The following is a 27,986-nucleotide window of genomic DNA, read 5'->3' on the forward strand; positions in this document are numbered from 1 at the left end:
CAGACCACCTCCACCTGATCCTCCGTCCAAGCCCATAGACACACCAGACCACCTCCACCTGATCCTCTGTCCAAGCCCATAGACACACCAGACCACCTCCACCTGATCCTCTGTCCAAGCCCATAGACACACCAGACCACCTCCACCTGATCCTCAGTCCAAGCCCATAGACACACCAGACCACCTCCACCTGATCCTCAGTCCAAGCCCATAGACACACCAGACCACCTCCACCTGATCCTCAGTCCAAGCCCATAGACACACCAGACCACCTCCACCTGATCCTCCGTCCAAGCCCATAGACACACCAGACCACCTCCACCTGATCCTCAGTCCAAGCCCATAGACACACCAGACCACCTCCACCTGATCCTCTGTCCAAGCCCATAGACACACCAGACCACCTCCACCTGATCCTCAGTCCAAGCCCATAGACACACCAGACCACCTCCGCCTGATCCTCTGTCCAGGCCCTAGACACACAGTCCCTCACTAAACCAGATGTGTAGCTTGCTTAGCTTAACTGTTTAACTGCAGTTGGAACTGTGGAACTATTTGACTCTATTGCTAATAAGAATCTGTTAATAAAACATTCAGGAAATAAAATGTTGACAAAGCATTATGAATAAGCAATGTGACCTTCATAGTGAAGACCAATTGCTAAATACAATGTGAAGGACCATGTTTTATGTGTGCGTGTCTTTTTCATTTCTTTCTTTCTCCTTAAAAAACGGTGCTCCGTTGCAACTATGGGCATGGCACAACCTGAATCTCTCTCTTCAGTGACTCTCAGTGACAGATTCATGATTCATTGCTTTGGTTTAATGCTAAGATTTATGTTGTATGTTACGTGTGTGTGTGTGTGTGTGTGTGTCTGTGTGAGTGTGTGTGTACATGTACAGGCTGCTGCACTGTCTGACGTGCCCCTGGGGAGCCGTAATGGATGGACTGAACGCCATTGGGTGGTGTATTTCAGGCTGTTTCACCATGCACACCGTTATTGGTTTAGTTTTCCATGTAGAGCAGTTGCCTGGGAAATATCAAGGTGTAAATGAGAGTCTTCCTTTCTCTCTCTCCCTCCCTCTTTCTCGGTGTCTCTCTCTCTATCCCTCTTTCCTTCTGCGTTTTGCTCTTTCTTTATCTCTCTTCTCTCAAACTCTATCTTTCTTTTCTTTGTCTGTCTTGCTCTCTTCTTTTTGTTCTACTCCTTCTCTCCCTCTTTCTCTCTGAATGACTGTAACTGTGAATTCACTCACACATTCAGCCGATGTGACGTCCTTGTCAACTTTTAACTTGATAAAACGACTCTTAATGAACAGCCGAACGCAGTCAGCTCAAATCAATCCTTAAATCTTTGATTGGAATTGATTCCAAAGGGTAACTTCTACAGTGTGGTGTTTAACTCTGGGAAAGACTTTCGCATAGTAATCACGCTTCATGTTTCACTCGTTCTGGTCCCGCGGATGTGATCGTGACCTACATTAGGCTAATGGCTTTCATTTTTCAGCCATGTTTTCTCTGCAAACACAGTTGACCTCTGCTTGCTCCTCAAAGGGGTGTTGCTGTGTTTTTGTGTGTGTTGGATTGATGGTGCAACGTTAATATTAATGGAGAGACGTAAGCGAGTGTAATGGAAAATGCAAAGGTAAGGCCATCAAATCTCTGATAAGCAAACATGCATTTTCTGTTTCACTTATTTCTAATAATATTATGTTATCTTAATGTAATCGTAGTAATAACGCAATTTATCAAGCGTTTCTTACCTGCAAATAGCAAAACAAATTTGTGTTTGTAATCGTGAAAATGAATGGTTATTTCTCTTATGGAGAGGCTGTTTTGGATTCAAACCACACAAGAGAGATGGGGAGTGTGATAACTGATGTTATGTCTGACAACAAACTCTTCATATTGAGTCGGGGTAAAGGTTTAAGCCCTGCTCTCACAGCTTATGTGAAAATCAAGGACAATGTGCGAGACAGTTTGATATCCATCTGATCTGTAGAGGATCTCAAGTATCATTAAGCGGAGACCAATCTTTGTTACAGTTTCCCAAGCAAGTTTCCCGAGTGCTGGTTTTGAAATTGACCTGCGTGAGATAATGGCTCATGATCCATAAGGTTCAAGCTGAACTAATCCAAAACATTAGGCCATAGAATTCAGACGACACGGGAAAGGTCTGTTCGGAATTCTGAATACTCCTAACATACATGCAAGGCTTGACGTATACATTTAGGTTAGCACTTCCGTTACCCGGGTTACAAGGCATCTTTCACATAGTCTTTGGCAGTGCATGGAAAAGTGTTTAACAGCATTCCTTTGTAATACAGAAACAATAACAGTTTTTGGTTTTACATTTCTTTTGGTGCTTATTTAAAGTATGCATTGAAACAACTGACTTCCTTATCACCTCACAACTCTGTCCTTTTTTTATTTTTAAATGTCTGTTTATTGAGGCGGTAACCCGAAGGTGTGTGTATGGTGCGCTCCTGAAAGCAAACAGGCGGAGTGTCATTGTATGGGACAGTTTGAGAGTCCTTCAAGCCAAGTCAGCTTTTATTGTCATTTCATGTGACATAATTACAGGGGAACGAAATCGTGTTTTAAGTAAAAAGGTTCTTAATGTTCTAAGGTTCTTGATGGTTTCTAAATTCTAAAGTATTAAGGTTCTTGATGGTTTCTAAAGTCTAAGTACTCAGGTTCTAAGGTTCTAAGGTTCTTGATGGTTTCTAAATTCTAAAGGTTCTAAGGTTCTTAATGGTTTCTCTGGGAGGTGGGAGCTTGAGTGACATCGGAGCCAGTTTAGCGGTGTGATCATCTTGACTAAACACATCCTCTCCCATCCAATTGGCTCGCATTACCTCAATTACTTGATTCAATAAACAATCGGATTGAGAAACAACACAATCCCACAATGAGAGAGAAAGAGCACATGGAGTTCCACCCGGCTCGAGTTAGGTACATCACGCACGATACAGAACAGAGCCAGAGTTAGGACGGGGCTGTGGTATGTCCAGAGTGACAGAACATAAACTGGTGTGGAGTGTCAAGATTACAGTGTTAACTTATTTTGATACAGAATAAGTTACTTTGACCACCAAGTATCAGTGAACGCCACTGTAGGAAACACAAGTAAAAGGATTACTGCAGAGTAAATTCAAGGTTAAAGGTGCACTGAGGAGTGCAATAAAGCTTCACCACTTTCAGCTATAGAATTGTTGACACAGATTGTAGAGTTACTCTGTATATTGGGACCAGTGGGTTATACATTGTGATAAGCTCAACTGCTATTGCTGTGTATATAATAAGCAAATAAATTGGCCTACTTTTGTATAGTATGAGTGGGTCAAAAAGGTAGGGTTTTATTATGTTACTATTTTCATCTGGTATTTTCATCTCTTTCTCTCTCTTCTTCCCTTTCTTTGTCTGTCACCTTTTCTTCCTCTCTCCATCCCTTTGTTTTTCTCTTTCACCATATCTGTCTCTCTCTACCTTTCTCTGTCCTTCTCCTCCCTGCCTCTCTCTCCTTCTGTCTCTCTCTCCCTCACTCCATCCCTCTCCTCCGTCTGTCTGCCCCTCCTTCTCGCTCTTGCCCTCTCTATCTCTCCTTTTGCCCCTCTCTCCATCTCTCTATCTCTCCTTCTGCCTCTCTCCCTCTCCCTCACTCCATCCCTCCGCTCTCCTCCGTCTGCCCCCCCCCTCTCTCTCCCTCTCTATCTATCCTTCTGTCCCTCTCTCCCTCCCTATATCTCTCCTTCTGCCCCTTTCTCCCTCCCTCTATCTCTCCCCTCTCCTCCGTCTGTCTGCCTTTCCCTCTATCTCTCCCTCTCCTTCTCTCTGTATCATTTTCTCCCTGTCTCTCTTCCTTTTTGTCTGTCTCTACTTCTGCCTCTTTCTTCCTCCCTCTATCTCTCCCTCTCCTCTCCCTCTTTTCCCCTCTCCTTCATCTGTCTCTCTCCCCCTCTATCTCTCCCCCTCCTTCTCGCTCTCTCCTCATCTCTCCACACACTGATACAGTGAAGCCAGATGCGGCTGTACAGTAATTGCATTGGGAAGGCAGGGGTCTGACCCTTATTAAGGCCTCTGTCTTTCCCCCCAGCCCGCACAGACACACACACACACACACACACACACACACACACACACACACACACACACACACACACACACACACACACACACACACACACACACACACACACACACTCAGCTGGCAAGAATGGAGCTCCTTGTCCTTGCAGAGTCTCTCTTTTATGGGATGCATGCATTGCCAATCGCTCTCCATTAACTCCTCATTCCAGCCCTAATTCACTTTCACAAAGTTCCCAGTTTATTTTCTTACACTTCTGTCATTGCTTTTTCTCTCTCTTTCTTTCTTTCTTTCTTTCTTATTTTACTTACTGACTTGACTTACTTTATGCTTTTCTGCTTTCTCTCTCTTTTCTTTCTTTCCCTCCCTTTTTTGTATGGCTGAGCAGAACTGAGAGAGAGATATGTGCAGTGTGAAGATGTATTTCTGTAATATTGTGGCGTAAGTGAAATGGATGGTGACACTGGTCTAGCATGTGCCTGGCACAGCCACTAGGGTAGGGGAGGGGCGAGGGATGAGGCATGGGGGTAGCACAAAGTTATGGATATGTTTGTGTGTGTAATAATGTATAGGCATGTGACAGTGTGTCTATGCATTTATTTGTTTACACAAAAGCGAATGACTAACCATGCGTGTATGATTGTGTCTGTGTGTGTGTATATATGTGTAAAGATGTGTGGCTATGCAATTGTCTGTTTATGTGGCATTTTTTATATTTATATGTATATGTATGGGTGGTTGTAAGTGTGTGTGTGTGTGTGTGTGTGTGTGTGGGGGTGGGTGTGGGTGGGTGTGTGTGTGGGTGGGTGTGTGTGTGTGTGATTGGCCTGGTTAGTTCATGAGTGTGCATATGAATGCCGCTCCTCTCAGGCTCCAGATTGCTAGGGAGTGGTGGTGGATGTTGGAAGGGAGCGGAGAAGGCCTGCAGGGCGTTCCAGGAAATTGCTCAGTGAGAAACGAGCATCCCCTTGTGACCTCAAAATCTTCTTCACACCATTGATCACACGTGTGTGTGTGTGTGTGTGTGCGTGCATGTGTGCGTGCATGTGTGTTTGTGAGTGTGTTTGTGTGTGTGTGTGAGAGTGTGTGTGGCATGTGATTTTGTGAGTGAGTGTGTGTGCGTGTTGGTGTGTGAGTGTGTGTGTGTGTGTGCTCTTGAACTCTTGAACAGCTGCGGCCCGAATGCGGTCCTCATCTGGCCAATCTGCCAGGATCCGGACAGCCTGAGACAGATCCAGACCTTATCTACCCCACTGTACACTTCCCTGCTACCGGGCCTCCTATCAGGCAGTCCCTTGCCTTCCCTGCTCACTGCACAGCCTCCGCTGGCATCAGTGACATTTGTGTTGCCTCAGTAAAGACAGGCTGCCTCTCATATCTTTTTTTAAAAGGAGGTGGTGGGGTTTGTGTGTGTGTTTGGGGGGGGGACACCCTTGGGCTGTTAACTCAATAAGCCTCTTAGTGTTTTGTGTGGTGGTATCTTTCGTCTTTCTTCTTCTTCTTCTTCTTCTTCTTCTTCTTCCTCCATCCCCATGCCAATTTCTTTTTCTTTTTGCATTTATTTGTCTCAGAGAGAAATGGCCCAAGGCGTCCTGGGGGTCACTGACAGTAAGCCTTTTGTCCAGGGGCCTTGGATTTGGCTCCATGCTATTCTCAGATACCCTAAATATAAGTCAGGTTATTAGTTAGGTTTCCATCAGCGGGTATAGATTGCCCGGGGATTTCTGACCGTAAATTGGATTGCCAATCTGAACCATGCCCTGACCTCTTTGCCAATTACAGCCTGATGTACAGGACATCTGGCCACATACGTCCAAGTCCAGCTGCATAGAAGCACAATATATTTCTATGAAGTGTATTATTTTAAATGCTTAATGGCCTGGCGAAAAGTGTCTGTGCAAGGCCTCTTTCTGAAACTGCGGCTCAGAGCAGCTGTAACCGGCCATTACGACTCAAAGGGGCTTTGTTGTGTCTGCTGAAAATGTGAAGAAGTCAAGTCCTTGGTCGCCGCCACACAAACACAGTCTTGAACTGCTTAAAGTCTTGTTGTGATGGTATGCCTCGTGGGGATGAGTGAATTGAAACCCAAGGGATGACAAAATATAACATATAGCTTGCAGGGTTGTATAGTTCATTCAGTAATAACTTAGCAATAAAAATGCACTGTGGTGCCATTGAAATGCACAATACGACAGCCACTTGAGGCAGCGTGCCAATTTTCATATTGCTACTATACCGACAAATCAAAAATAGATATGTGACTGAGATGGTTTTTTCGAGTTTATGAAAGGCCTAAGATGTGGATGACACTTTTCCTAATTACATTCCTCAGAATGTCCATGTCCTTTACTCAGCCTTTCAGTATTTTAACCGAATTCAACACAAGGTAGCTCATCACACCCTACGTTGCTTAGATGGTTGTCCTTTTCAAAACAGATCAGATGAGAAATCCTTGAAATGAGATCCATGTCTAACTGTAAGGCATGGGACGCTAATACTATTACATCGAAATCCGACAGAAAAACGGTTCAGTCATACTCTCTCCAATCATGTGACAAACATCTTGTGACCAGAATATGAAAATGTAATCTGGATCAGCCAGTGCTGTCATCGCTTAATTTGATCATCTTCAGCTGCTGTGCTGAACACGATGGACTGCTCTGTTTCACTGCGCGCCTCTCGAGGATGACAGAACGCGGGGTACAATAGAGAGAGGGAAATGAGTGTTAACATCATTTAAAAAAAAAACCAGTCGCAATCAGTTCAGCATGTCGCGCAGAATGACTGTTGTGCAACTGGAAGGCACATTTATTTTCATCTAATTAAGAGTGCGGTTGCAGTGATCCTGCCCCGGCCTCCATTCAATCGGGGGAAATGTGTTACATCCACTTTGGTGACCATACTGAGCCTGTCCTGGGTGATTAGCATTAATACCATTGACCAGATCATTAACATGTCCTTATATCACAGCCATGCTGGGTTCTTATGATGGATAATGGGATCAAATCTCGAAGAATGAATGTTGTCTATATGGAGTGTTTAGCCATGGGATGGGGTGCCGGAAAAGGAACATGCCGGAAAGTGTAGATTTGTTATTTAGACCTATTTAGGGCAGGTTGAGATTTTACAGGGGTCCTTCAGTTTCTGGCACCGCCTCTGAGCTGAGGTAGTGCACTACTGGAAGAGCTCTGAGATGGCAGAGGACAAACGCTTTCAGCTGAATCACGCTACACCCGCCCACCCCCCCCCCCCCCCCCCTCCCCCTCGAGCGAAAACAGCTTCCTGTCAGCCAGGAGAGTGCCGCTGCTTGTCCCACCCATGTCGCCCCCGTCACCCCCCCCTGTAATTCAAGCTGATGTCTGCACGCTCAGCCGTGCTCAAGGTTAACTGGCTAACCTTATCCGTCAAACACCAGCCTGATGCCATCGTAAACGCAAGTGCTCTGTTTGTGTGTGTGTGTTTATATATGTTGTGTGTGTGTTTGTGTGTGTGTGTTTATGTGTTGTGTTTGTCTGTGTGAGTGTGTGTGTGTTTATGTGTGTTGTGTGTGTGTGTGTGTGTGTGTTTGTGTGTGTATATATATGTTGTGTGTGTGTTTGTGTTGAGAGGTAGCAGAGATGGAAAGCATTCAGACAACTATCACCTCGTCAAGGGCTTTCGCTGTGATTTCCAGTGAGGCTGCAGTCAGAACAATGTTGTAAACTGCGGCTGAAATTCTGTTGTCAGTGCCCTTCACATGGCTCCTAAGGTCAAATCGAGAACTTTCTCGTTTTAAAAGTGAGCTTCAGTGACTTGTAACTATAGCATGCACTATTTGTCTTCCAATGTACTGCCCACTGGTTTGAACTAATAATACCAGTTGAGTGGAGACACAAAGAAACCATCTATTAAATGTGATTGTGAAATGTCAATGTCCACCAGCACTGCAGTCACAGACATGCATTTTCAGACACAGAGTGCAGTCACAGACATGCAGTCACAAACATGCAGTCACATAATGCAGTTACAGACACAGACATGCAGTCACAGACACAGAGTGCAGTCACAGACATGCAGTCACAAACATACAGTCACATAATGCAGTTACAGACACAGACATGCAGTCACAGACACACAGTGCAATCACAGTCACAGTCATGCTGTCACAGACACACAGTGTAGTCACAGACACAGACATGCAGTCACAAATATGCAGTCACAGACACAGACATGCAGTCACAGACACAGACATGCGGTCACAGTCACAGAAATGCAGTCACAGTTACCATAATGCAGTCACAGACACAGTCATGCAGTCACAGTCATGCAGTCACAGTCATGCAGTCACAGGCATGCAGACACATACATGCAGTCACAGTCACAGACATGCAGTCACAGTCACAGACCTGCAGTCACAGACACATAATGCAGTCACAGTTACCAACATGCAGTCACAGATAAGCAGTCACAGACACATAATGCAGTCACAGTCATGCAGTCACAGACATGCAGTCACAGTCACAGACACAGACATGCAGCCACAGACATGCGGCCACAGACGTGCAGTCACAGACATGCAGTCACAGTAATGCAGTCACAGACCTGCAGTCACAGACATGCAGTCACAGACACATAGTGCAGTCACAGACACATAGTGCAGTCACAGACACATAGTGCAGTCACAGTCACAGACATGCAGTGACAAACATATAGTGCAGTCACAGACATGCAGTGCAGTCACAGACATGAAGTCACAGACATCAGAGAGTCTGATGGATCCATGCAAAATCCGGGCCAGACCCGGGCAAGAGCCAGATGCATTGTGGGTTATCTGTGTTTCTCAAAGGCCGCTGTCTTCCAGGAGGTGGCACAAGGGCACAGGAAGTTAAATATAGATGGGGACCCCCTATCCCTCGTCCCTTGATAATAACATAATGACTTACTCATTTCCCTTTAGCCAAGTTCATGCGGAGAGAGAGAAAGGGAAAAAAAACAACATAAAACACTCTGACTCTCCACTGCAAAAGAGGAGGAAGAGCAGTGCACCGATGGCCTAAAGAAAGGTCACCCTTGTTCTTCGTTAAGTGCCCTCCACTTTCACCTAGTTCTACTGCCCCTCCCTCTCTGTTCCTCTTCTCAGAGGTGATGGCTCAGGACATCCCTCTATGTGTGTCTCAGTGGCCATGGAGGGCTCCATTCATGTGAAAATGGTAAGAGGTCTCAGGCTGATACTCACACTTACTCTCCTTAGCTGCTCCTCCTTGTCTTGCTCTTCAGGAATCCATCGGTCCCATTTTTCTATGAAAAGATCCTGAAGCGACTCGGACGTGGCCTTGGTGTGATCCTGATGTGACCTTGATGCGGCTCCTGATGTGACTCTGACATGGCCCGGATGTGACCTTGGTGCGGCTCCTGATGTGGCCCCATCGCGGCCATGATGTGACCCTGATGTGATCCCATCGCAGCCCTGATGTGACCCTGATGTGACCTTGATGCGGCTCCTGACATGGCCCTGATGCGGCCCTGACATGGCCCTGATGTGACCTCAATGCAACCCTGGTGTGATCCCATCGCGGCCCTGTAGTGACCCTGATGTGACCTTGATGTACGGATATGGGCTAGATGGAGTTGGAGTTAGGATAGCACGCCCATAAGAAAAGAAAATTTAAAGAGAGATCTCCTTAGTTTCTCCTAGACAACAATGACATTAAAAGTGAGATTAAGGCTCAAATCTACTGCTGCTGGAGTTGCAAATCATGCAGTTTTGACTTAATATTTAGACATATCAACATTAACTCTTCTGTTTCTCTTTCCAAACAACCTTGTTATTTAGGGACGATGCACAATAAAGTTCACTATGCAACAAGACTGTTCAAAGCTGTCTTGGAGAGGTTTTTTTGGTCATTTATGGTAGATGTCAACAGTTAAGTGCCTCATCTAATTTCTTCCTATAAAGGTTTCTCCTAAAATAATTTTTGAGGAGAAATATCATTAAAAAAAATTGAAATAAAAAATGAAATTGATTTTAAATTGAAACAGTAATGAAATTGATATTAAATTGAAACAATAATGAGATCATATGTAGGTCTCCTGAGCTACCAAAGATCCACCTTTAAGAACAAAACATTTCTGTGGGTTTTGCCCCCTGAGACTGATGTCTGAGGCCATCTGAAAGCTCTAAAAGCTAAGGAACAAGACCAGTGTACGGGGCAAAAGATCATGCAAGTGTATAAGTGGAGTAAATCTGATACTGTGAACATGTCAGGTGGGTATTGCTGAGTGCAGTGGTATTAAAGTCCACCATAGCGAAATTCTCTGGGACCCTCTGCGAAGTGACCAGCAAAATGTACACCTTGAAAATTAGATGCTGTTTCCATGACAAAACTATCAAAAAAGAGAAAAACATGTTCTATTAATGTAATGTGTAGACCTATGTCTCGTTTCAATCCAATATTTTAAATTAGTGACATTTCCATGCAAAACATGACGAAGTGCTTGATAATACGTTTGTGAAAGAGTATAACGGAGACAAAGATGGAAGCCAAGAGCAAGGGAGAGTCCCCTAATTAGCCATACAACCTGTTAATTGAAAGATTTAACAGAAAATCAAGGTGGATGTGTCTGGTAAGACCAATCGCCGCCTAAGGGCAACAGATTTCCAGCAGCGCATAGCTCTTTGGCTCTCAAATATTTATATCTTATCTAACACGGAGGCCCTCATTCGGATAAAGAGATGTGCGCCTGAAGGACTTTCAATATGGGGAAATCAACCGAGACTACCTCGCGAATAAGTGAAGACATATATCGCCCCCTACTGTCCGTAAACCGACACGCCAAATGTAGCTCAGAAATTTCCTTTGAGGCAGTCCATCTCTCGAGAGCTTGGCCCAGCGGTTGAACAGTCACGACTGGAATCGGTAATTAGCTCATGACTGTACACTAATTCATCTTCTGCTTTCAACCCTTTGTAATGTGGATCAAACACTTTTCTTAGAACTTTGAGGCCCCATTGTGTGCGCATCGCTCCATACTAACCTCTACACCCACGTAGCCTAAGAGCAAGTAGTGATGGCCTTTTGATCAGTTTGGTTGTTTGGTAATTGGCTGTCATATTTTGGGCATTACATCGGTGAGAAGGGGTTTATAAAGGCCTAGAACCTCATGCTCTGTCATGAACATATGTCAAATACTGCCTTACAAATCAATAGAGTGTGTTACATGTGTGCCCCACTGCTCAAATTATTTTTCAAACTCAATCGAAGAGAAACACCAACATTATGTAGCCTACAACTGCAGAATTATGGCGAAACTCATTATACAGTTACACGGATTTTTCAACTCCGTTACATAGGCCTATATAGCCTAACAACATTAGGGCAATCTATAATAGCCTAAAGTTATTTTAAGAGTAGCCTAAGCCTATTGTTTTTTTTATGTTGCTGGTAAACATCATTAGCCTACTGGAGGGAAACAGCTATGATAGGCCTATGGTCATTGAAAACACTTAAACAACATTCTATCCATGCCAGGCCCTCTTCCAGTTTAAAAGCCGTTTATTCAACCTGTCTATTCATTGCCATGAGGCCTTTACTCACAATAATGCAATTTCATGGGAGCTAGAAACACATTTAATCATTGTATTATTTTTTGTGGGACCAAGATACCCCAGGGTGTCAAAGAAAGAACTGCTGGACTGCTGAGTCTGTTTTTACGACTTCAGAAACATTTTATTTCAAAAAGATCTTAATAATGTATAAGCAACACAGAAAACAATATGGTATATCTCAGTGCAGTGAAAAATCAGACTCCAAACACTAATAAATCCCCAAGCATAAATTTCAAAAGGAATCACAGAGGGTTCATGACAACAGCTTTTCGTCTTCCCCTGGGTAGCCGAAGCGCGATGGAAAAAAAAACAGCCTTTATATGGAAAACTGGGACTCCTCAGCAAAATAGAAGAACAATTACTTCACACGAGAGTTGAATTATTCATAAATCATTGTGTGAGAAATTGTCATTCGAAACAAACAAGCTTGTTCTAGATTTGAAGTCCTAGAGGAGGGACCCTGGTTAGCTCATTTCATGAAACGCTATAGCTGAGACATCAACTAACGCTGCTCGATTCGTCCCATCAAGCTATTAAATGAATTGCTATTGTGGATTTCATTGTTTGCGGATGTGTAACTCAGTAGCTAAGTGGCAGGATTCCTGTCGATGCAAGAAGAATGAATATGTGAAAAACTAAACCCGCGGAAGGGAGGGTTTGGTGTCACTGTTTGGACCTCTGCTACTGGATGTTAAACGTTGTGTACAGGCGATGCTTCAGACCTACACAATAGGTTACTTAACTGCCATGAAGATCTGCCGTTCGGGCCTTCAAAACGTAAACGTAACGGACACACAAATACGATTGCAATATTGGTCTGCATGTTGGTGTTTAGGTTTCGCTGGTATTTTTATTTAATACATTTGAAACAAATTCACGCAAAACAGGCACAAGTGGATTACAGTAATAATTTATTCAGAGCAATATTTTAACTTGGCATGATACAAGCACATAGATTCATAACTCTTTCTAAATGTGTAACCAATAAATACACATCCAGGAATACTCTTTCACATCTTTGGTCATCTTTAAAATGGTCACTGGTCAGTACTACTGGGGTCTTATGACTGCAGTACACTTTATCACTGGACAAGAAGGATCTGTACATGAAGTACCCAGAGTCCTGTGACATTTGAGTCGCGCTGTAGTAAGTAAGAAGGGTGGCAGAGCAAGCCTATTAGGCCTCTGCCCTTCTCTTCTCTGCTGCTTATGTAACGTTACTCAAAATAAACACCCTCGTGGTACAGCAGGGCTGGGGCACACACAGTTCTTGTAAGGTTTATGACAGACAGACAGACAGACAGACAGATACAGGACACACACACACACAACCCTTAGTTATAAGATACACCCACCGAAACATGTGATGTCATTGTGAAAAAAAAAGTGCCATGTGCTTTCCAGAGGTTCTACAGTTCAATACTAATGTACTGTCTGTCTCTCCGTCTGTGGTCCTAAGGTCAATATTTTATGACCAACTTCTCGTCAGACAACAAAGACACATACAGCTGCGTGACAGAGGGCTCCTTAAGTGACCCGCTTGTGTCTAAAAAAAAATTAAAGTAATAATCTAGTAGCGCTTCAAACACCAAAACAACTTAATACCTAAATGCAACTCAGAAAGGTGAAAGTGTGTGAAACTCATCTTAACAGAAGACAAAAGCACATTGACATTCACTTCTAGACATGTGGTGGATGATTTGTGTGAATTTAAGGATTGGTGCTGAAAATGTTTGAGTGGAAATTAACAAAACATATATGTAGTCTGACTTTGAAGGCTGTTTACAGAGTGACACTTTTGTTGACAACAAACAATGAAACAAAGAAAACAAACATGAAAAAAACTCTTTGCATCCAGTGTGCTGTGCTAAACCACAAATGGCAAATTAATTTCTTGACATTTAAAGATGGTGGCCAAGCTCAACAGCCACCTCATTCCTAAATGAGTGGGGGTGGGCAAAAAGGTCTAGCCGACTCGACCTTGTGTCAACATGTCAACAACACATTCTCCGTTACAGTTTTAACGGTGCATCTTAAAAAATCCTGTGTGTTTGTACTCATACCATATCTTTCATCCTTATCTAGAACTTTATCAGGCGTCACCTGACAACCACATGGAACCCCAGTAGGACGCCTTCCTCCCGCGACAGGAAGCTGCCAATTAAACGCTTCAGCGGAGCTGCCTCCAGAAATAACGGCTCTGGAAGCTCATGTTCTACCATGACCTTAGTGCGCAGGCGCGGACAGCACGGTGGACGAGGCACAGACGCCTGGGGTATCTAGGGCAGAATGCCAACAATGCTGGAGCAAGCAACCACTTTTGGGGGGGGGGGTACTGTGATGAGTTATATATACCCCCCAGCCTGGGTAGCTTAAGTAGGGTGGTGACGCACGTCTGACAGCTATGGTTGGAGGGGCGGGCAGGCGGGCGAGTACGGGCCCGACTGGCATGAGATGGCATCTGGCTACCTGTCAATCAACACAGCCCGGGTTGACCTCTCGGTACGGTTCGGTGAGACGTTGGGTTCTCCGCTCGGTACGGTTTGGGGAGCCGTCTGAGTACCACTCTTCCTCGTCTCCTCCTCTTCCTCACACCGCAGAGGGTTCTTACACGTCGATCTTCTTCAGCTGCTCGTAGGTGATGAAGAACTGAAGAGGGCAGGGTTAAGGTGCAACACACGACTAGGGAAGCGGGCACTGTTTAAGCACGGTACATACTACACATCATCACAGGTTATACTTCAATGGATTATGGCAAAAAAAACAGCATGTGTTTATGTTTAGGGACTTTGTTTGTGAAAGTAAACATTAATTAATTTATTTAAAAAGTATCACGTAAACATGCACGTTGAAGGGATGTCATGGAACACACTTCCCAATGTTAGCTGTGGTTTTAGAAATGAACAGTTTTCTATGTCAATGAATGCAGTGTTTCTGTAGATGACCTGACAAAGCTAGATTCCCCCCGATCTGTGCCAAACCCGAAAGCTTTCAGAAATCAGCATAAAGATAAAAAGTCTCCTTTCCCTGTGCTGTAAGTCACTATGGTCAAAAGCAGCAGCTGAACACATCGAGGAAAGTTTTTTTGTAATACGCATCTATGAGAGACTGCACTTCCCCTGACTGCTGATTCAAGTCGTTGCACTTGTGTAGCCACTTCTATGACTTTAAAAAGAAGCACATCTCATCCTAGGAATCCTAGCTTTTTCTTCTGGCAATGTCCAACATGGGATAGATATAGCATCATATCTAGCGGGGAAAGGAGGGTCTGTGTTTTCAGTTAGAACACCAGTGAAATATTAAGAATGACAGAATTAGTTGTAAAATACCAATTACTTTTATCCTGTTAGCTGGCAAACAGAGATGACATCATCATCCAACACACATCAGGAAACCCTGGTGTTATGAAGTAACATATTTCTCCAGGAAAGACCGTCTAAGAAGAAATCCTGGTCATGTTTTTGAAGTTCATATCAAGAACCAGCTCCATAGTCTGTACAGTATGGAGTCACCTTGAACACCAGAACACACACACACACACACACACACACACGTCCTTATCAGTCTTTAAAGCTATTCCAGGAATCCTAAGCCTAACAGACCATGTCGATTTTTTTACTGCACAAGTACAACACACTGTCTCAAGAGTGTTTACAGTAGCCCCTATACACACACACACACACACACACACACAAAGTGCAGGAGAGGGTATAAGTGAAGGTTAATCCTTTCTGTAAGCATTGCTGTACTCCCCCCTTGAATTCCTTCATGGGGGTCACTAAACCTTACTCAAATAAACCGCCCTCCCTCTCTCTCAACTGATCCTGGGTCTCGCTCTTACACAAGTCCATCAGAGCTAATCTATCCTTCGGCGGGAATGTGCTGCCATTGTTAGCAGCTCAACTGAACCTCTCGTCTCAGCTGCTGATGTGGGGCCTCTCAGAAGGCCGAGGGTCTGTTATGTAATTATGATGTAATGACTTCGCCAGGACCCCACCAATGGAAATACAGACCATGTGAGATGTATAGGCCAGGATATAGGTGTAGTAGGTTAAATACACTATTTCCATGGTAACATGAGACAATGTTTACATGCTGAACAGCCGATAAGCGTTAGCAGGTCTGGTTATTTATGTGAGGGGTGCAGCTTATACCGCTAACAGCACAGGATGTGAGCTAAACCTGTTACACACAGGAAGTGAACTAATCAGCCATGTCATTAGCTTAGTGAGGGCACACGGTAAGCTTGAGCACACACACACACACATCTTGTTATGTTATGGTAGCGTGGTATGGTGTCCTGTCCTAAGAATTTCAGTGCCCAGTCCGACTCTGTTGTTCTGTGTATCTGACAATAAAAGACTTGACTTACACACACACACACACACACACACACACACACACACACACACACACACACACACACAAAGAGAGAAGAAGGATACAATGATGTTCCAGGGCCCAAGTCTCAGCCAGTTGGGGAAGAAGCCCTTGTAGAGAGCCAGGAAACCTTCTGATCGCCACGTCTGCAGGAAACAAGCAACACACTCTCAACCAAGGGGAAACGTTATGATCAATTATCAAATACACAAATACAGCTCCACACGCTTTCTGAGCTGCAGCATAGCATGGAATCCCTTCAGCCTGGAGGTCAGCAGACTCAGGAGAGCCTTTCCTGAATTGTTTAATGATCGAGAGACTATCCTTTTGAACTGAGCAGAATTTTGAGAGAGACTATTCTTGGTTTAACTAATTGAACTATTATTTTCTGAGCGTTGCGTTACGCTCTGCCAGCGCCTCTTCGTTATTTCTAGTGTGATCCACTGCCAGGTCTGACGCCACCATCCCTGATCAGACCGACACAGAGCTGAACTAGTTGGCTTGGTCTGGTTGCTAGGTGCTTACCTGCAGCAGGCAGTCCAGTGTGGTCTTGTAGCCCCCACACGTGCCATCCAGCACCACCCGCTGGTTCATCATGCGCGTGCGCACCACATCGATGGGGTTGGACGTCAGCGCTCCCGCTAGACCACATGCGAAACTGGACCTGAAGAGACACAAAACACAATCACAACAATCAACCTTCAGAACAGTCGCAGAACCAGCTAAATAATCAACAATCACAGAACCATCTGAATAATCAAACGTCAACAGTGAAATATCAATCTTCGGAACAAAAAAATAATAATAATAAAAAAAAAAAAAAAAAAAAAAAAATCACTAGATTAATGTCTTCTCTCGCTCTCCTACCTAATGACATAGTGCTGCACAAAAGACCACAAAAGAGGCTCTCCTTCATAGGAAAGGCAAAGGCTAATCAAACACGAAGGAGTGCTAACAAAAACAAATTAGCCGACAACTTCAAAGCCTAGATGGATCCAACTTGGTCCAATTGATGTCTATGTGTTTAGTCTAGTTAGTTTTGCTACTGTTAAATCCTTTCAGGAGATTGACATCGCTGACAGGTAATGGAAGCTTCTGGCACCAGAGCAGCATTTAAATGATTCAGATGAAAGTTCACATCCTCACCACAAAAATGCCTGCAAGTAAATCAGTATCACCCAACCAACCCACTTCTTAGCAACGGTACAGTTCCCACAGCACATTTGAACACAAATCCTCAAAACCACAATATTCACCCAAACCCTACATTTCATGTTTCAATATGCCAAAGACATCTGATTATTTCTTAAGGCACAGGAGGAAAGAGAAAAACAAAATGATTGAGGTTTATTGTGCCAAAGGTCAAGTGCATGTCTCAGGGCTGTTGCTGTTCTTACAACTCCTGGTAGGCATGTGAACTAACAGGAAAAGTCAGACAGTTTTCCCTCGTGAGCGGCACTAGGATCGTGCATCAACAAGCCAACCCTATTACATTACTGTTCTGGGGCCTCACAGAAATCAGTCTCCCAAACACCACCCTCCAAATAGCCTCTTTCGGTCAAACATCATCTACTGATGTTATGAAGATTGGCTAGAGCATGTGTGTGGCTGGGCTCCATTCTAAAGGGGCTATGATGGTTGTCGTGTATATATAACTGTGAAGCAGTGTTCCGCAGTGGAATACTACACACGTTCTGGCAGACTTCAAGAGAAAATATAATTAATGTGTGAATCTGGCACATGTATCCATGACCCAATCATCAGCTTCTGACGCCATAAAACTCTTGTGTTAATCCTATTTTCCCCTCCATTTTCTTCCAAACTAATACCCAGGACGGCATCATTACATGAGTTTAGCAGGCAACACCCAAACAAAGAAGCAAAACAACTAAATCACCATTTTTTTCACCCATTTGTAAATGTTGGCAAGCCTCAAACCTCAAACACAGCATGAGCAAAGGACATGCTGATTGAGCTAACGTCACCCTTAAAACAAAGGCAACTGCATGCTTTGGGGAATGTAGGAAGAGATAAGGGTAATTTTTATATGTGTAAAAAATGAGTATGTGCTGTAAACAATAAATCCTGTAAATCCTTGCACTAGGCCTACTAGTACAGAAGTAACTTTCTGCAAAGCTCATGTTCAATAGGCTTCTCTGTCTTTGCTGTGACCCATGAAAGAGTTAAGGAGCAGGTATACTCAATTAAATTAAATTTGATTTATATAGCCAATATAATGCCAGTCCAATAAAGGCGCTTTAGCCAGTCCAGTCAGGTGCTTTACAGAGCGCAGGGCCTGAACCCCCTGAGAGCACACACACATGCACACGCACACACGCACTTTACAGAACCAGGGCTTTTAAACGTGCATGCCACTCTCTCAGTTAACCATATTATCCATTTTACTTGTTATAGCCCAACATTACATTTATAAGTTGCCTGACAAAGGAACTTGTTTACATTGAAAAGGTTACTTTTCGCCAGACTAGCGTTTGTTTGTTGCAAAGCTGCTTAATGGTGGGGTCTATCAGTGCCTGCACCTGCACGTCTACAGGTCATTGGCTTTGTACCGTTACTCCGTTCCAATGACATTAAAGATGAAACTAATTTGCTGCTGTGTAAATCTCACGAGAACTTGCATGCATGTAGAAGTGGTACTCACAGGAAGTGCGTGTACACCGTGTCGCCCATGTGGCCAGAGAGAATCAGGTGCTTCTTGGTGATGTCATACACAGGAAGCTCGACGCCCACCACAATGGCAGCTCTCTGGGCAGTGAGGGACACCCCCTGAAAAAAAAGAAAATAGGGCTTAGTGCAGTTTCTTCAGACAGCACCTTCACTTTTGATTAAAAAACATTAGTAAGTAAACGCACTGCACCGAACAGCCCAGCCCAGAAGGTTGTGTTTGGAGGAGAGAGAAGGGGCTGAAATGGAATGTGTATTTGTGTGTGTGTGTGTTTGTCTGAGAGTAAGACAGTGTGCGTGTGAGTGTGTTTGCAGTGTGTGTGTGTGTGAGAGAGAGTGTTTGTCCATTGTTGCCTCCCGTCTCTATATTTCAGCTTGTCAACCCCCAACACACACCCCAGGCCAAAGCAAAGCAGTCATTGAGGAACACAGTCAGACCCATCAACTGGTTATGACCTGGTTGATCACCTGGCAGGTAAACATGTCAATCGCAAAGCTGTCTAGAGCCGTCCTAAAGTATGAGAATAGGGCAGGTTTGGAGTTGCATGCGTGTGTGTGTGTGTGTGTGTGTGTGTGTGTAGGTGGGGGGAACCACAAAAACAGCCTCTTGATGAATCATCAAAAACTAGAGATGCATTTCTGCAAGAACATGCAAATTGTGATTGCTCAACAGCAGCAGAGGCTTGCCAACCCCTGTACAGCACATAACAGATTATGCAGCCCTTACACATGAGCACACAACACAACAATTTTCAAAATGAGTTGACTCTTCATTGATTGTGTACAATAAGCTACACCACTTACCCAGATCAAGGCAAAAAAGTGTTACCTGTCCATTTATTAAAGTTCATTAAGTCTCTAGTGTTAAAAAAAAATACTTAAGTGTTACCAAATTTTAGCCATCCTCTAAGTTTTAAAAGAGCGGCACGAAGAGAGATGCCACGTTGCTTACCTTCCACAAGCCCCTTGTTCCCTCCTGTTGATAGATGTTGATGAAGTTCCCTATCATGCTGCCCTGAATGACATTTCCTTGAGCCTGCATCCGTATCTAAACAACAAAACAAAAACACAAACACCCAGACAGAGTCAGTCACAAGGGCTAAAGATTGAGTCTTCAAACAAATAGGTTACACATTCAGACTTGTATCATATCATATCATCCCATTCAGGATGCTGAGTGCATGTATACGGTGAGGATCGTGGGTCGGTTGTAAACACAATGCAAACAGAGTTACGACGTTATCTTCTCCTACAAAGCACTAAGCTTTCTGGGGCCTACTCAAGCACACCTGTTTCACTGCTTACATTACAGAACCGACCACTACAGCCTGGTCAAGAGAATGAACTAGGTAAATACAACTTAAATAGGTAAATAAAACACTTTCTATGACCAACCAGCTATCGTGATCAGGAAATAGGGAGCTCCAGTAACCCTCTGGTTCCCAAACTGGCATTATCTCTTATGCTTGTCGGAACTTCTCAGAAGTGGTGGTACTCCACCTAACCGGCCAGCTCTTAAAGGATAAGCATACCCCTTAGCACTGGCCACTTTACCAAGATGCACTCACTCACTCACCCCTGCAGAGTATTCATACTTAACTAGCATCTAAAACTCTAACAAGACATCCTCAGACTTTATGTCTGCATGGCTATTAAGACCGTAATTTGTATATTTACAGAACCCTAAATAGTAACTAGGACAACGGAAAATAAAGGTTTTACAGAATACAGAGGTATTCAGAGAATCTTGAAGGTATGTTTTTTTTTTTTTTAACTAACATGGCTTCTCTAAGTAGGAAGTAAATAGCTATACAATGTCGCACATGCTACACTGCAACAGCAGCTCAGCTTCTACACAAAAAAAAAAATGCCGTTATATACTGTATACCCCATTGAAATGTCAGGAAGGTATGAAAAAATTGATACTGCAGGTGTTTCTTGTGGTTGATACAGCAATCAGTCTTTATTCTAGTAAAGAGCAGTAACGAACCACATGAACACACTCATACAAAATCTAAACCACAAGCATCTCCAGCCAAATATACTGTTTAAGATATCTCCTACTCTCTTAATGCACTTACACGCCCAAGCCTCATCAAAAAAAGTTTGTATTTCAGCTAAAGTTTAAGCCAATATTACTATAACTTTAACACAACATGGAGTTAGCCAAGCCAAGATCAGTAAGACCTTTTCATATAATTACTACTACTGGGTCGTGAAAAGAACACGCTAAAATTAGCTACCAAATAAGTATCAGACTGTTCCCCCTCTAAAGGCCAACCCCCAATCCATGGAAGCACACTCTGCCTCACACAGATAACCTTGGAGTTCCATTAAGGTCAGAGTTCCCTTTGCTTACCATGAAAGATGAGGTCTAACTTTCAGTGTTAACTATCCTTTAGAAACACGGTTGTAAAAACAAAAAACGCTAAGGACCTTGGTGTAATCATTGACACTACTGCTGCAATGCTTCACTATCTGAATGCAGTAACAGCTCACTAAAGAACCTCCAGCTGATAAAAAGCTCACACTTACTAGAATCAAATTACAAAATACACGCACTAGCATACAAAGCCTTGAACGGCTTGGCTGCTGACTACTTTAGGCATTGACTACCCGCAAACTGCCCATCAAGAACTTTTCAATATTAGAATGCAGACTGTCCCACAGGTGTCAAAACTAGCAGATGCATAGTAGGAGACCATCAAGCCTTTTGACATCAAGTCCATTGAAATAATAGTCCTTCCTCTGTCAGAGAATTGGACACCCTCCCTACTTTAAAGTCTAGACTTGAAACTTTCCTCTTAATTATAAACTTCATTATTCCCCATAGTATAGGAAAGCTGTGCAGAGGTCCGGTACTTTGCTGGTGCCTCTCTGTGACTGGTGTGCATGCTGTAGTTGGTATAGTCAGCTTCAGACCACCCTAATAATGGTGTTGGACAAGTGTGCGCCAACCCTTAGTTATGCTGCTATTTTGCGTCAAGCTGTTCTTCTTCTTCCTTTCTCTGACATCCCTCTGATGTCTAGCTACAGTAAAATGTCGTTTTTGAAATTGTGTACCAACTTGTTGATCACTAACAGAGCAGGGGCGTCCCTCTCTACCTTCAAGAAGCTCTTGAAGACCCAACTCTTCAGAGAGCACCTCCCTTCCTAACTGGCACCTTGGCTTAACTTGCACTTAAGCAGTGACAGTCCCGCACTTCTTTTTCTTTCTATGTCGTTTTCTATTTCTGGAAAAAAAGCGGTATTTATTGTTACACCAGGTTTTATTGCTCTTAGCTTGATTGTTCTCTCCCTTGTACGTTGCTTTGGACAAAAGCGTCTGCTAAATGACTAAATGTAAAGGTAAAATGTAAATGATCTTCACTCTCCCTATAGTAAGACCGCTGCTCGCCACGTGATCGCTGTGACCATTGTTCTCCACCATTACAACTTCCGATATTTATACAAGATTATGCTCACCTTACACTTGTGTCCAAAGTTCTACTACACATGGCTTACAATGAATCACACCTACATTCAGATTGCCAGCCTGGCCACCCCTTTCGATGCAAATATGTCACAGTCATCCCGTCATTCTATTAATAGGAGCCATATGAGTAGATTAAGATCCTCAATATAATCTATGACCTTGATATTTGCATTCCTATCTTTCTTTACCATCTCCCTCTCTGCACTCTGAAACCTACATGTGTTACAACTCTCTGTGTGTGTGTGTGTGTGTGTGTGTGTGTGTGTGTGTGCCAATGTGATGTCAGTCTGGAGCATTTCCTCGATTCTATGTATGAATGATCTGCCTGCCTCTTCTTTTCCCACTAGCTTGGCTAAGATGCAGTAGGTGTGGGAATGATGGGTATGAGTGCGTACCTTGAGGACATCGGTGGGGTTGGCAATGGAGGACGAGATGACACCGGAAACGACTCCACACGCTACGTTAGTCAGCAGAGTTTCATCTGCAGGAGAAAGAGACAGGGAGAAACAGGAAACACACACACACACACACACAAAAGACAAAAATGTGAATATGTCTACTCATAGCAGCAGAGAATCACTTTGCAGGTTATTACAGCAGGCACCAACAGCTACAAAAACACGTTCAGGCTGGCATTCTACATGCAGGAAACCGATCCTAATGCACAAACAAATACTTGAAGAACATCAGTTTTGGAGTTTTGGTGCAAAGTAAGGATGTAAACATATAGTGGCCATGTTAAAATTTCTAGAACTGGCAGAAGAAAAGTTCACCAACTGAAGTGGTCTTTAGGCCACCCTAGAAATTCCTACACACCATCTCCCTATTTCCTTACTGAAACATCTTGGGGAAAACGGTGCCATTGAGAAAGAGCATGCAAAACAGTTCACAGCAGGTGATTTTGGATTTCACATTTGACCCCTGGGATTTGGTTTGGGCCAGATTATAGAACCGTTGCAACAATGTAAACTAAAAGCCTCTCGGCATTTACTCCTACAGTGTACGGATTAATTGCAGAGAATCTGATTAATGCAATTACTCACCATCAGGACTGTCAACCAGAAGCCTTTTGAAACTCTGATATGTACCGATCTTAATCGTGCCATAGGATGCTTGTCGCAACATTGCTGGAGCAATTCTACAAAAAAAGTAAACCGAATTAACTTGAATCACAGAAAACCATGCATCACCCCGATTTACAGTAGGCCAATATAATGAGTGGTTAGCCTAACTTTGCTAGCATAGCTAACCGGCTTTCAACAGTTTGGGCTCTATTATGAAAATTACCCCCAATTTCAACATCTTTGGGCGGTAACACTAACGCCACATGTGATTTAGGCATTGTACATTAAAGGATGTATTTCTGTTACCCAGAATATAGAGCAAGAAGACCTTCCTCCTTGCATATTCTGCCCATAGCGTGCAACATCCCCCTGTAGCGGATTTCTTTGTATTTGCTATCGCAGACTTGACCCTGAACTTGTAGCCGGGTTTTCGTCAAGTCAATCGGGAACGTGCCTGCAACACAACAATATGCGTTTCAATTAGATGAGTTTCAGATCTTAAAACAGAGGTCATCACTGTACCTTTGTCTAACTCTAACTCACCACACTCAGCCGTAACCGAAGCTAATCCTCCAAAGATGAATGGTTTCCAGTTTGCATTCGACATCGTGTAGGTTCCGAGGGAAAAAGCTAACAGTGCAAGGTATGAAACAAGAATGAGCCGATGAACGCCGGCACACTATCTCTCGGTAATTATGCTACTGTGCGAAATGAGGATCCCCTCTGCTCAACGTGAACTGACTTTCGCTACAATTCTTGTCGTCCGTGGAGTAGGACTATATTGCATCAGGCACTCCCCCTCATGTCCCTCCCCTCATTACACACATGCAGCCTGAATGCCGGTGGCTGAAACTCACATGAAGGCCCATTTCAGCAAGCGGTGTATAATTTATCTCGACTGAAACCCTCCACCTTCTCCAAGCTCTTGTTCTAATAATTTACGACAACATTGCATGTGACTGGCAATACATCGACAGTGCGCAATCATGACAAAAGAGGTATCAGAAATGGTGAATTTAAATATGCATACTATGCATAATATGTTTTTCGAGGTTTGGTTCTCCATACTTTGTTGGGTCTGCCAGTGTGCTTTATGTTGCTTTGGGTCTTCATGATTCCAGGTAATTGGATATTGCATCGGAAAAAGGGTATTCCGCTCTGCCCCCTGTGAGGCTCGAACTCACGACCTTCAGATTATGAGACTGACGCGCTGCCTACTGCGCCAAGGAGGCGGCTGAGAACACCAGGAACACATTGCTATTTGACTATTCAGAAGAGCCATTCATTGGGCTCATTCATGTTTGCATTTTGTTATACAGTGGATTGCTGAAAATGTACCGAGGACATTGGCAGAAGTTATTTTGACAACATTCAAAATATGTAAATGTTTTCTGATGAGTTTCAGATCTTAAAACAGAGTCCATCAGATGTAACGTTAACCTGTTCAAGACTCAAAGAACACAGCTTTATACATGTTTTTTTCCACTGTAGTGTGATTGACTAAATATAACTGCCAATATACAAGCCACGTATATATTGCTAACATTTCACGTATTTAATCGATAGTTTACTGACATTTTACTCATATTTACTTTTCATATTTAATTAAGATACATAACTCTATCTATGTTCATGTTTGATTGCAAATGTGTTCATACTTAAAGTGGGTCAAGTGATAACAGTTGTCACTCACTGTACTTACTAGTATGTCCTTTGATGAAGAACAATGATGTAGCGCCACCTTGTGGCTAAACTCCGAGTTGCAATTTATATATCAAAAAATCTTGCAATGTGTTTTCTTAGTTCAGCCGCCTCCTTGGCGCAGTAGGCAGCGCGTCAGTCTCATAATCTGAAGGTCGTGAGTTCGAGCCTCACAGGGGGCACAGCGGGATACCCTTTTTTTGATGCAATATCCTATTACCTGGAATCATGAAGACCCACCGCAACATGAAGTCCACTGACCCAACAAAGTGCCCCAAACTCGAAATACATAAAGTATGCACATTTTAATTCATAATTTCCGATACCTCTGATCATGATTGCAGAACAAGACACAGTCGATTAATTCATAATTTCCGATACCTCTGATCATGATTGCAAAACAAGACACAGTCGATTGCCAGCCACATGCAACGTTCTTGTACATTATTAGAACAAGAGCTTAGAAGGTGGAGGGTTTCAGTCCAGATAAATGATACACAGCTTGCTGAAATGGGCCATCTTGTGAGTTTCAGCCATGCACTGGCATGGTCGTTGGGGTGTAGGGGAACTTAAAGTAACATGCAACAATTTGACACTTTTTGAGGTATGATTTATAGGCAACTAGTTTTGATACCATCCTCAAATTCATTTTGATAACATATGGTCATGTGAAGGACAGGTAAACACCTGTGTCTTCCCAATTAGCCATCCAGAATATGCCCTAGTTCTGGAACAAAAGAAAAGCTTTCACAGCATGACATTGACAGCTTTACTGACAAAAAGTGTTAGTGTGTTGGCAAGCTTCTACCAGTGTCAACTGGGCTTATGGAGGCGTTTGCAAGGTTTTTGCATAACTTAGGTAGTAAGCTTGCTTGTTTTGGAACAGAACTCCGTATTGCTGCTTTACGGTTTTTCTCCATTGCTTTGGATCATTTCACGAAACAGAAATGACATTCTCAAAACAACACGTGCAAACCTCCAAACCACTGGGCACTTGTTCACAACAGATTGGAATGTCTCATTCCTTTATCAAATTGCAATTGCTTTAGAACATTCTTGTAAATGACAAGTACATTTGCCTACAGTTTGCACAAATTTCAAATGATTTAGCACCTCTTTGAAAATGGTTAGGTTCAATTGCCTTCAGTTAGCCCAATTACCAATTGAATACATCTTGCTGGTCTAAACCGAGTGTTGCTTCCCAGTCAAGTCGCTGTTCTCTGCAAAACATGTTGGCATAATTTCCTTGTGTACATAATCACCTGCACAATAGTTCAGTCCAGTCCACTGTCAAAATACTTCAGGCACATAATATCATGATAAACATCATGGTATATACTGTAATATGGATCTCTTGGATTATCGGCTTAATTTTCAGGTGCAACTAGAACTTTACTAATCATGGGGGAGATTCACACATCACACAGTAAGTTAGCTGACAAGTCTTATCCAGGAATATGTGAAAGTGACTCTACGGCAGAGGTGGTGTAGACACACACACTCTGAAATCCACCTCTGCATTTGACCTATCCAGGGAAGTGACACAAACACAGTGAAGTGAAGTAACACTTACACGGAGCAGTGAGCTGCCTTTGGTTGCGCCAGGGGAGTAGTGATCGGGGTTTAGGTGTCTTGCTCAAGGGCACTTCATGAATCCAGCTAATTATTGCATGGGGAAAAGGGTATCCCGCTCTGCCCCCTGTGAGGCTCGAACTCACGACCTTCAGATTATGAGACTGACGCGCTGCCTACTGCGCCAAGGAGGCGGCTGAATAGTGAGGAACACAGTGCAACTTTTTTTTTAGAAATATATTATTGCAACTGGGAGTTTAGCCACAAGGTGGCGCTACATCACTGTTCTTCACCAAAGGACATACTAGTAAGTACAGTGACAACTGTTGTCACTTGACCCACTTTATGTTTGAACACATTTGCAATCAAACATGAACATAGATAGAGTACATTCACTAAACACATTTTATTAAACAAAGCAGCACATAATACAGGTATTGTGCTAAATGCAACTTATAATTCAAACTATCTCGCAAACCATTTAAACACCCAGTGTCACCATCCCATTTACCTTTGAAATGAAGTCAAAACACAATTACAAAAATTTAAACCGACATTTTATTTATGAACATAGGGCTGAAAACACATTGTAAAACACATACACAGGTACAAGACCACCCTCCCTCCCTCGGGAGCACGGTGTCTTATTTTTATTGTAAACCTCTCAATAAAATACAATTCCATTATAAATCTGAGCAGTGCTGTTAGATTCACAGATACTGAGAGACGGTCTGAGGCGAGGCCTTTATGTGCATATGCTTGCTGACAGGATAGATGTGTGGATGCGGATGTAGGTGTCCTTATGTCAGTGTGAGTACAGCATTCGGTGTGGTGCTTGTTAAACATCCTTCCCATCATTACTATGTCACTCTTATATGCAAATTCTCAATAAGTGCTTGAATAAATGATTTAACACACATACATATAAATCACACACACACACACACACACACACACACACACATAATTACCCCCCTCTGCAAGCAACACCATGCCACACAGTGTGTGTGTGTGTGTGTATGTATGTATGTATGTATGTATGTATGTATGTGTGTGTGTGTGTGTGTGTGTGTGTGTGTGTGTGTATGTGTGTGTGTGTGTGTGTGTGTGTGTGTGTGTGTGTGTGTGTGTGTGTGTGTGTGTGTGTGTGTGTGTGTGTGTGTGTGTGTGTGTGTGTGTGTGCTATTCATTAACTTAACTGGCTTGAAGAAGAATACAGACACCAAAACAGGAATCACTGAATGATCACAGTAACTCGGTCCAACTCAGTTCAAACCAGACTCCAGTGAGAAGAGATATCGTATAAAAAAATATAAAAACACATCAGAAAGTACAGTTTGGATACGAAAGTCAGGCATGACTGTCTTTACTAGCCTATAAGTGACCTGACTTGGCAAATACAGCATATACACAAGACACATTTGGCTTAGGACTGGC

At 43.3% G+C, this 27,986-nt stretch overlaps 1 protein-coding gene across 1 annotated transcript; it reads right to left on the reverse strand.

Annotated features, from left to right (window-relative positions):
• Positions 1-12,566: 12,566 nt before the first annotated feature.
• On the reverse strand, positions 12,567-24,036 carry LOC308362212 (kidney mitochondrial carrier protein 1). The gene is made up of 9 exons (XM_080834770.1): positions 23,820-24,036; positions 23,583-23,730; positions 23,256-23,350; positions 22,608-22,693; positions 19,690-19,785; positions 18,715-18,839; positions 16,578-16,716; positions 16,118-16,198; positions 12,567-14,321 (listed from the first exon to the last, which is right to left on the reverse strand). The coding sequence occupies exons 1-9, from the start codon at positions 23,881-23,883 to the stop codon at positions 14,280-14,282; spliced, it is 876 nt and encodes a 291-aa protein (XP_080690896.1). The 5' UTR covers positions 23,884-24,036; the 3' UTR covers positions 12,567-14,279.
• Positions 24,037-27,986: the final 3,950 nt, after the last annotated feature.

Source organism: Sprattus sprattus (genome assembly GCF_963457725.1).
Source record: "Sprattus sprattus genome assembly, chromosome: 3".
In the NCBI taxonomy this organism is placed as follows: Eukaryota; Metazoa; Chordata; class Actinopteri; order Clupeiformes; family Clupeidae; genus Sprattus; species Sprattus sprattus.

What these genes read in the sequence shown, in the direction of transcription:
- LOC308362212 (XM_080834770.1), bottom strand. Translation starts at nt 23,883, where the DNA reads ATGTCGAATGCAAACTGGAAACCATTCATCTTTGGAGGATTAGCTTCG. An exon ending in TCTGGTTGACAGTCCTGATG is followed by an intron (nt 22,694 to 23,255) that starts GTGAGTAATTGC and finishes TTTCTCCTGCAG; the next exon opens with ATGAAACTCTGCTGACTAAC. An exon ending in ACCCCACCGATGTCCTCAAG is followed by an intron (nt 19,786 to 22,607) that starts GTACGCACTCAT and finishes TTTGTTGTTTAG; the next exon opens with ATACGGATGCAGGCTCAAGG.